The sequence below is a fragment of the Salvelinus alpinus genome, chromosome 35 (assembly GCF_045679555.1).
Source record: "Salvelinus alpinus chromosome 35, SLU_Salpinus.1, whole genome shotgun sequence".
Lineage (NCBI taxonomy): Eukaryota > Metazoa > Chordata > Actinopteri > Salmoniformes > Salmonidae > Salvelinus > Salvelinus alpinus.
Window position 1 is genome coordinate 2,430,180 of NC_092120.1, and position 15,578 is coordinate 2,445,757.

General features: G+C 43.4%; 1 protein-coding gene across 1 annotated transcript in view; it reads left to right on the plus strand.

Moving 5' to 3' along the window:
* Positions 1 to 15,578, plus strand: part of LOC139563945 (suppressor of tumorigenicity 14 protein homolog) — a 36,475-nt gene that overhangs the window by 7,522 nt on the left and 13,375 nt on the right. Inside the window, exons 2-7 of the mRNA XM_071383001.1 lie at positions 8,481 to 8,628; positions 9,383 to 9,543; positions 12,758 to 12,828; positions 13,087 to 13,256; positions 14,256 to 14,291; positions 14,889 to 15,120. Of these exons, the coding sequence (XP_071239102.1) occupies positions 8,481 to 8,628; positions 9,383 to 9,543; positions 12,758 to 12,828; positions 13,087 to 13,256; positions 14,256 to 14,291; positions 14,889 to 15,120 (818 nt within the window). The remainder of the gene's footprint in view (positions 1 to 8,480; positions 8,629 to 9,382; positions 9,544 to 12,757; positions 12,829 to 13,086; positions 13,257 to 14,255; positions 14,292 to 14,888; positions 15,121 to 15,578) is intronic.

Consider the following 15,578-nt stretch of genomic DNA (forward strand, 5'->3'; position numbering starts at 1 on the left):
GGTCAGTCCTTGCATCCATAGCTTTTTCTATGAATTTGAGTGGTTATATTTCTCCGGCCTCATATACCTCAGCTTTTTACACAAACGGTGGCGGGGTACCCACTTTGTTATTGTTTGAACTGCAGATTGCCCGTTTAAATTGCGCTTCAAGAAAGGATATCTGGAAACGGCGCAAGAGAACATGAGTGATTCCACTATTATAACCACCAACTCTGTTCTGGCCAGTAATGCATATTCCCCTACCGACTGGCAAAATTGTTCACAGAAGATCTATTTGTACACGTGGATATGTGTTACATTTGGGGATCCACCTTGTTTATGGATGTAAGGGCACAACAGCAATTTTCTGATCTTAGAATTCCAGAGATCCCAAGATTGAGCCGAGGGTCAGGTGAGGTCAGTGTGACCTGTCCTTTCCCAGACAGGATCAGTGTCAGCAGTGGAGTGTGATTACGGAGGAATGTGGCTGTTTCGGTCAGATCAGAGCACACACTGTCCTCTCTCCTCTTTCCCTCGCTCTCTATCTGGTAGTGCGTGAGCGGTGTGGGTCAGAGTGGAAGTGAGCGGTAAGGGGACACCCAGGTAGGAATTCAGCCAGGAACTCTCCAACAGTCTGCGGTCTCCTGACCGTCCTGTGGAACGGCCCGTTATCCCTGCCTACTGCAGTCTCTCACACATGACCGGTAGAGCAGGTTGGTTATTAAATGAACCCAGTCACCTAGTAACTACATGGTATCTAGGGAGAGAGAATTCACGCTATCTAGGGAGAGAGAATTCACGCTAACTCAGCACAATGTGGTGGTGTTATTGTACTAGAACAGAATAACCTCTACAATGTCTGTAGTAGTGACACTTGTCATGACCATTTTCTACCACTTATCTGTAATCTAATGTTATGGGTTATTATATGGTCAAATTTCCATAACATAATAACGGGGACTATTAGAATGTTCATTGTCATAAACAAAGCATAGCTATATCATGACTTAATTATAACACTAGATTTTCAATTAAAGTTAATGTTACTAGCCAGAGAAGGTTAGTGTTGTCACGTTTGATGTGACATTTTACATTTAAATATGCTTTCACAAATGCATTACACTTTAATAAATAGATCTCTTAAGCCATGTAGGTTTAGACTGATGAGATATTTCAACCAGCAGGTTTCTAAAGTTCTGGTGGAGCTGACATTAAAAAGGTGCTACATAGATAATGATTGAGGATTTAAACAACAACCATTGATACTCCTGGTTAACGTTTAAACAGATGGAATGCCTGTCTATTGAAAGCGCAGTTGCTCTGCTCAGTTATATTGTGCAGGCTGAGTCAGACTACTCATTGATTTGGTTTTGACTTTCATTCCCACTCTCTAAAGCCACATCTTGTAATGTACAATACAATAAGAAAAACACAGAGAGGATGCACATATGTATCTTTACATTACAAACATCAAATGGTGGTGTGTGAAAAGATGCTTGTCATTGTTAGCTATTTCTCTGAACCACACCTCTCAGTACAGAACACCTCATTACCCATCAGTCTAACTGGTTTGACTAATATGCTGCTACCCTGCTGTATGCCTAGCAGTCCGACTATACCTTATTGTTTAGTTAATACCATTAGCTCTCCAGATGTCCCCTCGTGCTTGTAGTGGTCACATACAGTGCCTTCAGAAAGTATTCACACCGTTTGACTTTTTCAAAAAGATAAATAGTTTTACAGCCTGAATTTAAAATGGATTACACATAGATTTTTTTTGTCTCTGGCCTATACACAATAAGTAGAATTATGTTTTTAGAAATGTTTACTAATAAAAAATAAGTCTCCTGAGTCAATAAGTATTCAACCCCTTTGTTGATGCAAACCTAAAGTTTAGGAATATGACTTCTACCTTACCTGTCACCCTAGACCCAGTTCAATTTGCTTACCGCCCCAATAGGTCCACAGACGATGCAATCGCCTTCACACTGCACACTGCCTTATCCCATCTGGACAAGAGGAATACCTATGTAAGAATGCTGTTCATTGACTACAACTCAGCATTCAACACCATAGTACCCTCCAAGCTCATCATTAAGCTTGAGGCCCTGGTTCTCAACCCCCGCCCTGTGCAATTGGGTCCTGGACTTTGACGGGTCGCTCCCAGGTGGTGAAGGTAGGAAACAACATCTCCACTTTGCTGATCCTCAACACTGGGGCCCCACGAGGGTGCGTACTCAGCCCCCTCCTGTACTCACTGTTCAACCATGACTGCATGGCTATGCACACCTCCAACTCAGTCATCACGTTTGCAGATGACACAACAGTACTAGGCTTGATTACCAACAACGATGAGACAGCCTACAGGGAGGAGGTGAGGGCTCTCGGAGTGTGGTGTCAGGAAAATAAATAACCTCTCACTCAACGTCAATAAAACAGAGGAGATGATCGTGGACTTCAGGAAACAGCAGAGGGAGCACCCCCCTATCCACACGGGACATCAGTGGAGAAGGTGGAAAGTTTAAGTTCCTCTGCGTACACATCACGGACTAACTGAAATGGTCCACCCACACAGACAGTGTGGTGAAGAAGGCGCAACAGCAACGCCTCTTCTTCGCCTCTTCAACAGTACCTCCTCGACCTCAGGAGGCTGAAGAAATGTGTCTTGTCACCTAAAACCCTCACAAACTTTCAGATGCACAATTGAGAGCATCCTGTCGGGCTGTATCACCACCTGGTATGGCAACTGTACCGCCCACAACCGCAGGGCTCTCCAGAGGGTGGTGTGGTCTGCCCAACGCATCACCGGGGGCAAACTATCTGCCCTCCAGGACACCTACAGCACCCGATGTCACAGGAGGGCCAAAAAGATCATCAAGGACAACAACCACCCTAGCTACTGCCTGTTCACTCCGCTACCATCCAGAAGGCGTGGTCAGTACAGGTGAATCAAAGCTGGGACCGAGACAGAAGCTGTTTTTCAATCTCAAGGCCATCAGACTGTTAAACAGCCATCACTAGCACAGAGAGGCTGCTGCCTACATACAGACTTGAAATCATTGGCCACTTTAATAAATGGAACACTAGTCACTTTAATAATGGCACTTGAATAATGTTTTCATATCTTGCATTACTCATCTCATATGTATATACTGTATTCACTACTCTATTGCATCTTAGCCTGTGCTGCTCTGTCATTGCTCATGCATATATTTGTATATTCTTATTCCATTCCTTTACTTAGATTTGTGTGTATTAGGTATCGGTTGTGGAATTGATAGATATTACTTGTTAGATATTGCTATTGCTGCACTGTCGGAAATAGAAGCACAAGCATTTCGCTACATTCGCAATGACATCTGCTAACCATGTGTATGTGACCAATAACATTTGATTTGAATACAAATTTGCTAAACAAGTCACATTGCATGGATTCACTCTGTGTGCAATAACAGTGTTTAACATGATTTTTGAATGACTACCTCATTTCTGTACCCCACACATACAGATAATTGTAAGGTTGAGCAGTGAATTTGAAATTCAACCACAAAGACCAGAGAAGTTTTCCAGTGCCTTGCAAAGAAGGGCACCTATTGGTAGATGGGCATTGAATGTCTTTTTGACCATGGTGGTTATTAATTACACTTTGAATGGTGTATAAACACCCATTCACTACAAAGACACCGGAGTCATTCCTAACTCGGTTGCCAGAGAGGGAGGAAACTGCTCAGGGATTTCGCCATGAGGCCAATGGTGACTTTAAAACAGTTAGAGTTTAACGGCTGTGATAGGAAACAAATAGGGATGGATCAACATTGTAGTTACTCCACAATACTAACCTAAATGACAGTGAAAAGAAGGAAGCCTGTACAGAATAAAACTATTCATAAACATGCATCCTGTTTGCAACAAAGCACTAAAGTAATACTGCAAAAAATGTGGCAAACAATTAACTTTTTGTACTGAATACAAAGTGCTATGTTTGGGGCAAATCCAATACATCACATTACAAAGTACCACTCTACAGATTTTCAAACATAGGGATGTCTGTGTTGTGTTATGGGTACGCTTCTAATCGTTAAGGACTGGGGAGTTTAATCGGGATAGAAAAGGAATGGGGCTAAGCACAGGCAAAATCTAGAGGAAAACCTGGTTGTCTGCTTTCTACCAGACACTGGGAGATGAATTCACCTTTTAGCAGAGCAATAACCTAAAACACAAGGTCAAATCTACACTGCATTTGCTTACCAAGAAGACCGTAAATGTTCCTGATTGGCCGAGTTACAGTTTTAACTTAAATCTGCTTGAATCTATGGCAAGACGTAAATGGTTGTCTAGCAATGTTCAACAAGAAATTTGAAGAATTTTGAAAAGAATAATGGGAATATATTGTACAATCCAGGTGTGCAAAGCTCTTAGAATATAGCCAGAAAGACTCACAGCTGTAACTGCTGCCAAAGCTGATTCTAATAAGTATTCAAACCCCTGAGTCAATACATATGTAAATTTGATATTTATGTTTTTCGTTTTCAATAAATTTGCCAAAATGTCTAAACATTTTGTGACTATGGGGTCTTGTATGGAACAGAATGCATGTAATCAATTTTGAATTCAGGCTGTAACACAACAAAATGTGGAATAAGTCAAGGGGTATGAATACTTTCTGAAGGCACTGTATTTTATCTTTAGTGGTGTTTTTTTACAGGCAATACACTGTGACAGGCTTTTGCAGTGTTTTTGATTTGTTTTCTTCTGTTCTGTTTATACTGTCAGTGAAAGTTGTCCACTGTCTAATGCATTCAACACCATTTCCGGTGTAATCATATGACACTACTGAGGCCTGTAGCTGGAAAGAAATCAGCACAGTTCACATGGATCTAACTGGAGGGAGTAGTATTTTTGTTTGAGGGCAGAGAGATAGAGACAAAGGGGATATGACGAAAAGCATGTAATGGTTTTATTAGGCTGTGATCAGGGTGACTGATGGAGAGAGCGACCCCCGAGCGCTCACTGACCCCATCCTTAATGATTCCCTTAATTCCAGACCGTGATTGCTGTTAGAAATTCCAATTAGGAGGCATGTGTGAGAGCCAGAGCGTGGTAAGAATGGGCTTTAATTGCGATGAGTTATCATCTAGACCAGTGTAATTGAGCCCCCATCTTAAGGGGCGGCACTTCTGACAAATTGATTTAATACCGAAGCGATTCTCCCGTCCCTAATGGTGGATCGGGTCCTTCTCTCCACGCTGGGCCACAGGCGCAGAGGCAATTGTGTGCGGTGATTACTATCTGCTCTGTAATCGCTCTCTGTCTTCTGCGTGTGCAAGAGGACTCGGACACACCCTGGACCCAGAGCAGGGTACATAGATCTTAGCCTATGCCCCAGGTAGCCCTGAACTTACCCATCATACTGAAGTACTGTAGGGAGAGAGAGAGAGGGCTGATATGGAGAGTCACTATATGCACATAAGTCAATATGACATCAATTCACATTTTAATGGTCACATACACATATTTAGCAGATGTTATTGCGGGTGTTGCGAAATGCTTGTTCCTAACTCCAACAGTGCAGTAATATATAACAATTCACAACAATACATTTACATTTACATTTAAGTCATTTAGCAGACGCTCTTATCCAGAGCACAATACACAGAAATCTAAAAATAAAAGAATGCAATTTTAAAATATTTATAAATATTAGAGCGAGCAATGTCGGTGTGGCATTGACAAATACAGTAGAATAGAATACAGTATATACAGTGCCTTCGTAAAGTATTCAGACCCCAACACACAATTGATTAAAAAAAACAACAACTGAGATCTCACATTAACATAAGTATTCAGACCCTTAACTCAGTACTTTCTTGAAACACCTTTGGCAGTGATTATAGCCTCAAGTCGTCTTTGGTATGATGCTACATGCTTGGCACACCTGTATTTGGGAAGTTAATCCCCTTCTCTGCAGATCCTCTCAAGCTCTGTCAGGTTGGATGGAGAGTGTTGCTGCACAGCTATTTTCAGCTCTCTCCAGAGATGTTTGATCAGGTTCTGGGCCACTCAAGGACATTCAGAGACTTGTCCCGAAGCCACTCCTGCGTTGTCTTGGCTGTGTGCTTAGGGTCGTTGTCCTGTTGGAAGGTGAAACTTCACCCCAGTCTAAGAACCTGCACCATTGCACTCAGGACTTCATCAAGGATCTCTGTGTACTTTGCTCCGTTCATCTTTCCTGACTAGTCTGACATGCATAGTCAACTGTGGAACGTTATATAGACAGGTGTGTCTTTTCAAATGATGTCCAATCAATAGAATTTACCACAGGTGGACTCCAAGTTGTAGAAACATCTGCAGGTACATTCTGTTTCCATTGATCATCCTTAACTCAATTTTGAGTCTCATTGCAAAGGGTCTGAATACTTAGGTAAATATGGAATTTCTGTATTTTATTTAATAGATTTGCAAAATGTTCTTGCTTTGTTGTGGAGGTTCTGTGTGTAGATTAAAAAAAATCTATTTTAGAATAAGGCTGTAATGTAACAAAATCTGGAAAAAGTCAAGTGGTCTGAATACTTTCAGAATGCACTGTACATATGAAATGAGTAAAGCAGTATGTTAACATTATTAAAGTGGGGCAGCAGGTAGTGGCGGCAGGTAGCCTAGTGGTTAGAGCGTTGGACTAGTAACCGAAAGGTTGCAAGATCAAATTCCCGAGCTGACAAGGTAAAAAAAAAAATAATATGTCGTTCTTCCCCTGAACAGGGCAGTTAACCCACTGTTCCTAGGCCGTCATTGAAAATAAGAATTTGTTCTTAACTGACTTTAAAGGTAAACATTTTTTTTTTTAAACAGGGTTGAGTAACCCTGTGGGCGGTGCAGTTTCCAGCTAGTCATGGCTGTTCAACAGTCTGATGGCCTTATGGTAGAAGCTGTTTTTCAGTCTCTCGGTCCCAGCTTTGATGCACCTGTGTTGACCTCGCCTTCTGGATGGTAGCGGTGTGAACAGGCAGTGGCTCGGGTGGTTGTTGTCCTTGATGATCTTTTTGGCCTTCCTGTGACATCAGGTGCTGTAGGTGTCCTGGAGGGCAGGCAGTGTGCCCCTGGTGATGCGTTGGGCAGACCGCACCACCCTCTGCGGTTGTGGGCGGTGCAGTTGCCGTACCAGGCGGTGATACAGCCCGACAGGATGCTCTCAATTGTGCATCCGTAAAAGTTTGAGGGTCTTTAGTGTGGTGAAGAAGGCGCAACAGCCCCTGTATGTGCGGGTGGAACATTTCAGATTGACAGTGATGTGTAAGCCGAGACATGCTCCACTCCACTGCGGTCCCGTCGATGTGGATAGGGACGTTCTCCCTCTGCTGTTACCTGAAATCCACAATCAGCTGCTTCGTTTTGTTGATGTTTTAGTGACATGGTGAGGGAGTGGCTAGGGAGTATTGTTGTTGTCACCAAGTACTTGCTCACAGTTGGCGGTTCCTTAGAGAAGGTGGAGCACATACAGAGTGCCATGGAAGTCTTTTCTGCAATGCAACGTGTGTGCTCTCCGGTCACTAAACTGGTTGGGCCTGTTTTGACGTCAGGATTTGTTCTGAGCCTGTTTCAACTTGTCAGTGATTCTCCCCATTTTTGTTTATTTACAAATTAAACAAAAACATTGTTTCACATGACTGACACCATTGTTGTTATGGTGTGAATCAGTTTTTAGACGTCTTTGCAATTCACCGTCAGTCTAATACAGGGTGATGATCCAGATTGCGGTCAGTTTCACAAAAAATGCAATTGTCTGTCTTTCCCCTGCTGACCTACACACACCACACATCTGACTACTGCACTGATAGACAGACACACACTGACCTTTCCATGGTAACACCTCAAGGACATCTCCCTCTCTCTCTGTGTCTCTGCGCTCATCTCTTTTTAAATCCATTAGTAAGGTTTTAGCCTCCAATGTGAAATGAGAAGTATGGCTTAGGTTATACTAGTGATACATAACCCTTCCTGATGAGAACAGTGAGTTGGATCAGTTCCTCTTTGGGATAATGCAGCTGCTGTTGCTTCTTGATTTTAGTTGCCGAGCCACAGAATCTTAGCTTTCATTTAGTTCTTTGTTACTGTTCGAATGTTGACGATGGGAACTTTCTGATGCCAGGATCAGTAGAATTGGCACTTTGTTTCTAGTGCCTTCGTTGAAGTCACTGGCTTTTCCTTTGTAGCTTTTTACAAGTCTCCTGTCATTACTTTCACCTCGTATGGAAAGACTGAAGTCTGGAGGTGGCTATAGTTACTGTCTTGTACTTCAGTGTTCAGTCTCTTCCTGAAATCATCCTGAAACTATGATCTCCTAACAATCTCCATGTCGTCCTGCAAGTTAGATGACTCACATACTCTACACTGGATGTTATTGTACTCCTACGTCTTGAGTATTAGTAATCTCATCATATAAATGTAGGTAAGAAATTAACTTATCTCCGTCTTTTTATGTCTGTCTGCCTCTGTCTACCTAGGGGCAGAACGGGCGGCATGAGCAGGTCACCTTCCTGGATAACAAAGAGAAGATGTCATCGAAGAAGAAGACTGGAGTGATAGTGGGAGTCCTCATCGCTCTGCTTGTCTTGGCAGCCGTGACAGGAATCCTCATCTGGCTCTTTGTTAGTGAGTACAACTTTACTATGTAGTCTGAGACTAATGCATGTAATAATCATAGACTAGGTACTATCACTCAGTCTGACGGAGTGAAAATGCAAAGGATGCCCCAAAGTGGCTCAATAACTCCAACCGTACTAATGTTGCTAATTTCCAACCCTCTCAGTTTGGCCTGGAGTATTCTGGGAGGTTTGTTTCTTCTAAAGTCTGAACATTGATAGCTGAAATGTAAATAATGGCAAGCAGCTTTTTATAATCTACCAGAAAGACTAGAGTTTGAGTTGGCAGCCCTAGCCAACTGCCATTGGTCAATCTAAACCTGCCATCTACAGGGCAAACCCAGGAGATTTCACATTCACAGGCGCTGCCTGACTGCTGCTTTGAAGGCCTAGACGTTTGATACAAATATCTGAAATAAGTGGAACGTTTGGAAGTTTTAATTTGCCATTGATAACCTGTTTGTTTGACAGGCCTTAATTTGTTTGGTGTTAATAATTCAGGGGAGTAAAGTGGCGCGGTGCAGAGTAGACGGAACATCCTGACAGTCACACACACGCTCACTCTACAGCCTGATCAGAGGCTTTTACTGAGAGATAATCAAAAGATTAACAAACTCCTAATTCTCCTAAATCCCTGTTCTTTTTTTATTTGCTCCAGCAGAGAATCATATTAACCATCTCTGGAAGTTTATGAGGAGGCATTGGTGTTGCATGTACAATTTTAAAAAAATTACTTCCTCTTTCTCCTACTCTCTTTTCCTCAGTCAAAGGCAGGGAGTCTGCGGCCACCGTAAGTATGAAGCGTGTCCCAGCTCAGCGGGTGTATAGCGGGCACATGAAGCTGGACAATGTGCCCTACAACCAGAATCTGGAGGACCCCACCAGCACAGAATTCAACAAGCTGGCAGACGACCTGGAAGAGATAGTGAGTTTGACCCCGGTTTAGGCTCAGATGCCATGTCCTGGTGATGTTCTGTTAAAAAAACAGTTTGAACAGATTTAGTTTTTCTATGGTGGTCATATGGTGACAGACAAAAGTGATGAGATGACAGACAGACATACGTAATTTCCAATCCAGTTTCTTGCCTGCGTCAAAAGTTGAAATTCCTTGAACTTTTGATGGATAGATTGATGACTGGCCCAATACCCTTCTACCAAGTTAACCTCCACCCACAATACCTTTCTACCAAGTTAACCTCCACCCACAATACCCTTCTACCAAGTTAACCTCCACCCACAATACCTTTCTACCAAGTTAACCTCCACCCACAATACCTTTCTACCAAGTTAACCTCCACCCACAATACCTTTCTACCAAGTTAACCTCCACCCACAATACCTTTCTACCAAGTTAACCTCCACCCACAATACCTTTCTACCAAGTTAACCTCCACCCACAATACCTTTCTACCAAGTTAACCTCCACCCACAATACCTTTCTACCAAGTTAACCTCCACCCACAATACCCTTCTACCAAGTTAATCTCCGCCCACAATACCTTTCTACCAAGTTAACCTCCGCCCACAATACCTTTCTACCAAGTTAGCCTCCGCCCACAATACCCTTCTACCAAGTTAACCTCCGCCCACAATACCTTTCTACCAAGTTAACCTCCGCCCACAATACCTTTCTACCAAGTTAACCTCCGCCCACAATACCCTTCTACCAAGTTAATCTCCGCCCACAATACCTTTCTACCAAGTTAATCTCCGCCCACAATACCTTTCTACCAAGTTAACCTCCGCCCACAATACCTTTCTACCAAGTTAACCTCCGCCCACAATACCCTTCTACCAAGTTAATCTCCGCCCACAATACCTTTCTACCAAGTTAATCTCCGCCCACAATACCTTTCTACCAAGTTAACCTCCGCCCACAATACCTTTCTACCAAGTTAACCTCCGCCCACAATACCTTTCTACCAAGTTAACCTCCGCCCACAATACCTTTCTACCAAGTTAACCTCCGCCCACAATACCTTTCTACCAAGTTAACCTCCGCCCACAATACCCTTCTACCAAGTTAACCTCCGCCCACAATACCCTTCTACCAAGTTAACCTCCGCCCACAATACCCTTCTACCAAGTTAACCTCCGCCCACAATACCCTTCTACCAAGTTAACCTCCGCCCACAATACCCTTCTACCAAGTTAACCTCCGCCCACAATACCCTTCTACCAAGTTAACCTCCGCCCACAATACCCTTCTACCAAGTTAACCTCCGCCCACAATACCCTTCTACCAAGTTAACCTCTGCCCACAATACCCTTCTACCAAGTTAACCTCTGCCCACAATACCCTTCTACCAAGTTAACCTCTGCCCACAATACCCTTCTACCAAGTTAACCTCTGCCCACAATACCCTTCTACCAAGTTAACCTCTGCCCACAATACCCTTCTACCAAGTTAACCTCTGCCCACAATACCCTTCTACCAAGTTAACCTCCGCCCACAATACCCTTTAGGTCAGGTACGGTATTAAGTCAGGTGTCAGAGTTCAGAACTGACTGAGATTCAGTTTCTCTCTCTTGTAAGGTTTGTTGTACCTATCTGCCACAGCATTTTTTTCTCCTGGTGGAAGGAGCTGGCTAAAGGCATATTTGTGTGGGTGGACTGGAAGAGAGAACATCATCTAGTTACTCTGTTATTTCCAACATTTCCTTTCATTGGAGTAATGGAGATGTGTGTATCGCCACTTGGGAACATGACAATGATAAACTGCTATTGCTAAACCCCCGGTCAGTGTGGCATTGCTTTAGTATGTATGGCTGCATGAGTGACAATGTAAGGTATGTGTGAAAACCGAGGTGGTCTGAATGGAATTCTAGATGACTGTTCACTGAGCATTAATGTGACAACAGAGCACACCACCACCATTATTCTATGCTCGGTATGTTCAGTGCATCCTCTGGCCATGTATTGCAGATGCAGTAGAGCAAAGTGTCATTATATGTTGGTGATTGGGTCTACAGTATATACAACTGAACTAACAAAGCCAATCAGACACCAACACACTATTGGCTCCACTGGCAAGACTAAAGAATACACAGAGTTATTTTTTTTTTTTTTGAGGGAACAATGTACCTCTCTGTATGTTGGAGGTGCTGTGTGGTTGACTTGGTAGTGTGGTTGACTTGGTAGTCTGCTGTTGCCTGCTGTAGAATATGGCATTTGTGCTTAGAAACAGCTTTGAATAAGGAAATCCACACTTAGGTTGTCACCAAAAATCCTAGAGACTTGATATTCCTTTTTTTAAAGCTGAGAATCACTAACTTTTATGCTTTAGGGATTTATTGAAATTATTTCAGAGGCAAGCAGGCCTTGAGGGTAGTTGTACATTTTCTGTAGAGTCCTTGAAATCCCAGCTGATGACCACTGATACACTTCGTCTCTCGTTTGAGCTCTGAAAACGGCAATGGGATCACATTCTACACTTCTGGGTTTAAATTCAGTGGACCACTCATTTTGCTCTCCTCTGAAATTGTTAATAGACTTTCTCCATTGTGGTCCATTGAAAAGTCTCCAGCTCATTTCTCGGTTCTCATTGTGGTCTTCTCAGAGTTGATACAGATGAAGATCGTTCACTACTCTCTTCAGTCTGTTTCAGGGAGCTGAGGTGAGTTCAGCTACTCTGCCTTTATAATGAACCTTTTGGATTTAACATTTACCAGCCTGATAATTACATGTCCGCTACATGCTTTCTTATTCACAGTCTGAACTGGAGTTTAACACACACTATGAACAAGACCGCATGATTAGTAACAACACATGCTAGGATTCGATATCCAGTTTCTTTCTACATTTCTTTCACATAACTGTAGCTGAAGACACTCGTCCTCCATGGGATCTCCAATGGAAACCCTGTTATTCATGACATGCAGGCAGTTTGAATGCAACATATGCATAAACACTTGTTCTCAGAGGCCTTATTGCAGCCTCAGACAAACTTTTCTTTGTATCTAACTGGCCAATACCTGGAGCACTCCCAACACCATGGTAACCTTGATCAATTAAACCTTATATGGAGGATTCAGCTGAACTCTGAGGTCACGGCTCCCTATCTTCGCCAAGGTAACAGCAAATGGGTTGTCAGGTAACCTAGTGAATGCTAATTTTTATGTTTGTCTTTTTTCACCAGCTTAAGATCAACTACAAACAAGTTGAGTTCCTCTCCAAGTACTACACCACATCTGTGGTGACGGCCTTCAGGTAGGAGAGCATTCTGGGATGTGGAGTTTCTGCATGCTGGTAATGTACAGTTGGCCATAAAGCTAGTCATGTGATCACTTTTTTTATTACATAATATGAATCTTTGAAAATGCTTATTGGATAAGTGTAATTTGGACAATGGAACGTCCATTGCAGCAACTCAAAACATCAGCTGTACCTGAGGAGAGGTTTAGTCAAACCTGCACTATAGAAACGTTGAAGTGCATGACTGAGTGATCCCTCTCTCTCTCTCTCCAGTGAGGGGGTGCTGGCCTACTACTGGACCCAGTTTGACATCCCGGCAACGGACCTGGAGATGCTGCCAGAGTTCTCTGAGGAGCGGGTCCTGGAGGTACTGTGGAATGGCATCAGGGAGCAGGGCAAACGCTCCGGCCAGAGCCTCCGCATCAGCCAAGTCACTGCCTCACGTGAGTTAGTAGTTAGTACAACCCAGTCAAGACCAAACCAGGGGGTGTAGTCTCTAGGGGGGGTTTATCTAGGGGCTTAGGGTTTAAACTAAGCAAGCAGTGACCAACCCTCCTCCTGGAGAGTTACCCTGAGTCCTGCAAGCTTCCACTTCAACCCAAATCCAACACCTATCATTCTACTAATTGGCTGCTCACCAGGACCTTGATCAGCTGAATGAGGGGTAACAGAATTGGTCACCAGGACCTTGATCAGCTGAATGAGGGGTAACAGAGTTGGATCAAAAGCCTGCACACCCAGTAGCTCTCCAGAAGGATGGTTGGCCTCCCCTCAACTAAAGAGTCGTGTTTAATGAAGAGAAATGTATTGTCTGAAGCAAGCCCCCTCTCTGTCATCTTCCATAAGCATTCATATCTGATCTGATTTCTGCATTAATGGCTGTTCTATGCCAGCTAGATGTCTCTGACATGCCCTAATAAGATAACGTGGAGGTATAAGGGACGCCACTCTGTTTTCTATTGTATCAGAGATTGGACACTTTATGTAGTTTGGGTCTTCTAATTACATTACAGTAGTTGGCCCCTGGACTGCCCTCTAGCTCTCTGCCTGCCTGGCTCTAGCCATTATCATTATTCTAGCTTCTGTCTACTTCACATTGCATTGCAAATAGGTCACCTTATATTACTTAGTGGTTTTGCTCTCTTTAAAATGATTTCTGTTTATATGATTTGATGTGGCTGTCAGACAGAGATGTATCCCTGGGCTCCGCGGGGTGAGGGGACGTTAAACAACAGTCCAATATTATACGCCCATGCATCACTCTATCAGCTTCTCAGTTTTGGTAACACTTTCTTAACCCCCTTCCTCCCTCCTTAACTCTCATTTCCCTTTTCCCTCTCCTCCTTCATCTCTCCTTTTCTCTCTTCTCCCTCCCCCTCTTACTCCACCACTCTTCTGTCTCTCTCCCTCGCCCCCCTTCTCCTCCCCCCCTTTCTCTCCAGGCACAGACCCCAGGATGGCCAGGAAACCCAGAGCCGGTGAGTAAACCCACTGTCTCCCGTTTCAATCACATTTCGCTGTAATTTTCCACCCGCTAGTTGTTCACCCCGCTGCTGCCAGTCTGTGAGAATGCCTGCCCCGCTTGATACATAATGCTGCTGCTGCTCCGTTCATGAAGAGAATGAGAGCCCTGGCTATATAGTACATGAGTGGCCTACTGAATAAAAATGGATGTTGGCCTATTTCACTCGTCTTTTTTTACCCTCTGTGTTGAGGCGTAATCCTCAAACTATTTTGCGCATGTTCCATTTCATTTCAGATGAGAGTTGATAGTAGACATTGCATCAACAGATGACACTGGATGATGAACAGTGTAGTAGACATGGTATAAGATGTGTACATTTCTCCACAGCATGATATGACATTTTGATTGATGCCATACAACACAGCTCTAATCTTTTTTTCCCACTATGTTATCTGCCTTGGCATTTGCACTTTTGGGACTAGCGAGTCAAAGTTTTTCCTTAGCATGTGAGCTGACCAGGGAAAACCCACAGCCTTGTTAGGCTACTGTATTTATATGTCTGTACATCTACTAATGTAATCTGTTATGCTGTTCATTTCCTGACCGTCAGATTACGAGTGTTTCTTCCGGTTGGAGGCTGGCACCTTAGTTCAGAGCTTCCAGTCTCCAGGCTTCCCAGATCAGTACCCGGCCCAGTCCCGCTGCCAGTGGCAGATCAGAGCCCCGGAACAGAACGCCATCTCAGTCCGCTTCTCCCACTTTCACATAGAGGACGACTGCTCTGATGATTTTGTGTCCATCTACGACTCCCTCAGCCCGGATGAGTCCCAGGCCATCACTCAGTGAGTGCTCTCACAACCACTACTGTGATGATAAATAAATAATATGAATAATGCATAGATTTTTATTAGTGCTTTTCATGGACCCAAAGACTCTAGTACAGGGATAGTGATGAGAGAGGCTGAATCAGGCCAGTGTCTGTCATAATGCCACTATTCTCCACAGCCCAAGGAAATCTGTGACAAACTCCATCTTAATATCAGCAGTGATACACAGACAAGTGAATTAAATTGTAAGATTGCAAATTTGTGTGAGACATATTGTCTTTGTTCAATCGGAGGTGGTTACCTGGTGTCTAGGCTAGGTGTAATTGATAGGTTGTTGTGCTGCGAGAATGCGGGTTTGTTACCAATCGATAACGCTATGTTAACAAAGGAAGCAGAAAGTCAACTTCAAACTTGCTTTCTTTCAGCACAAGAAATAATATATTCTTCATCCTACCAAGAAACATACTGAGTAT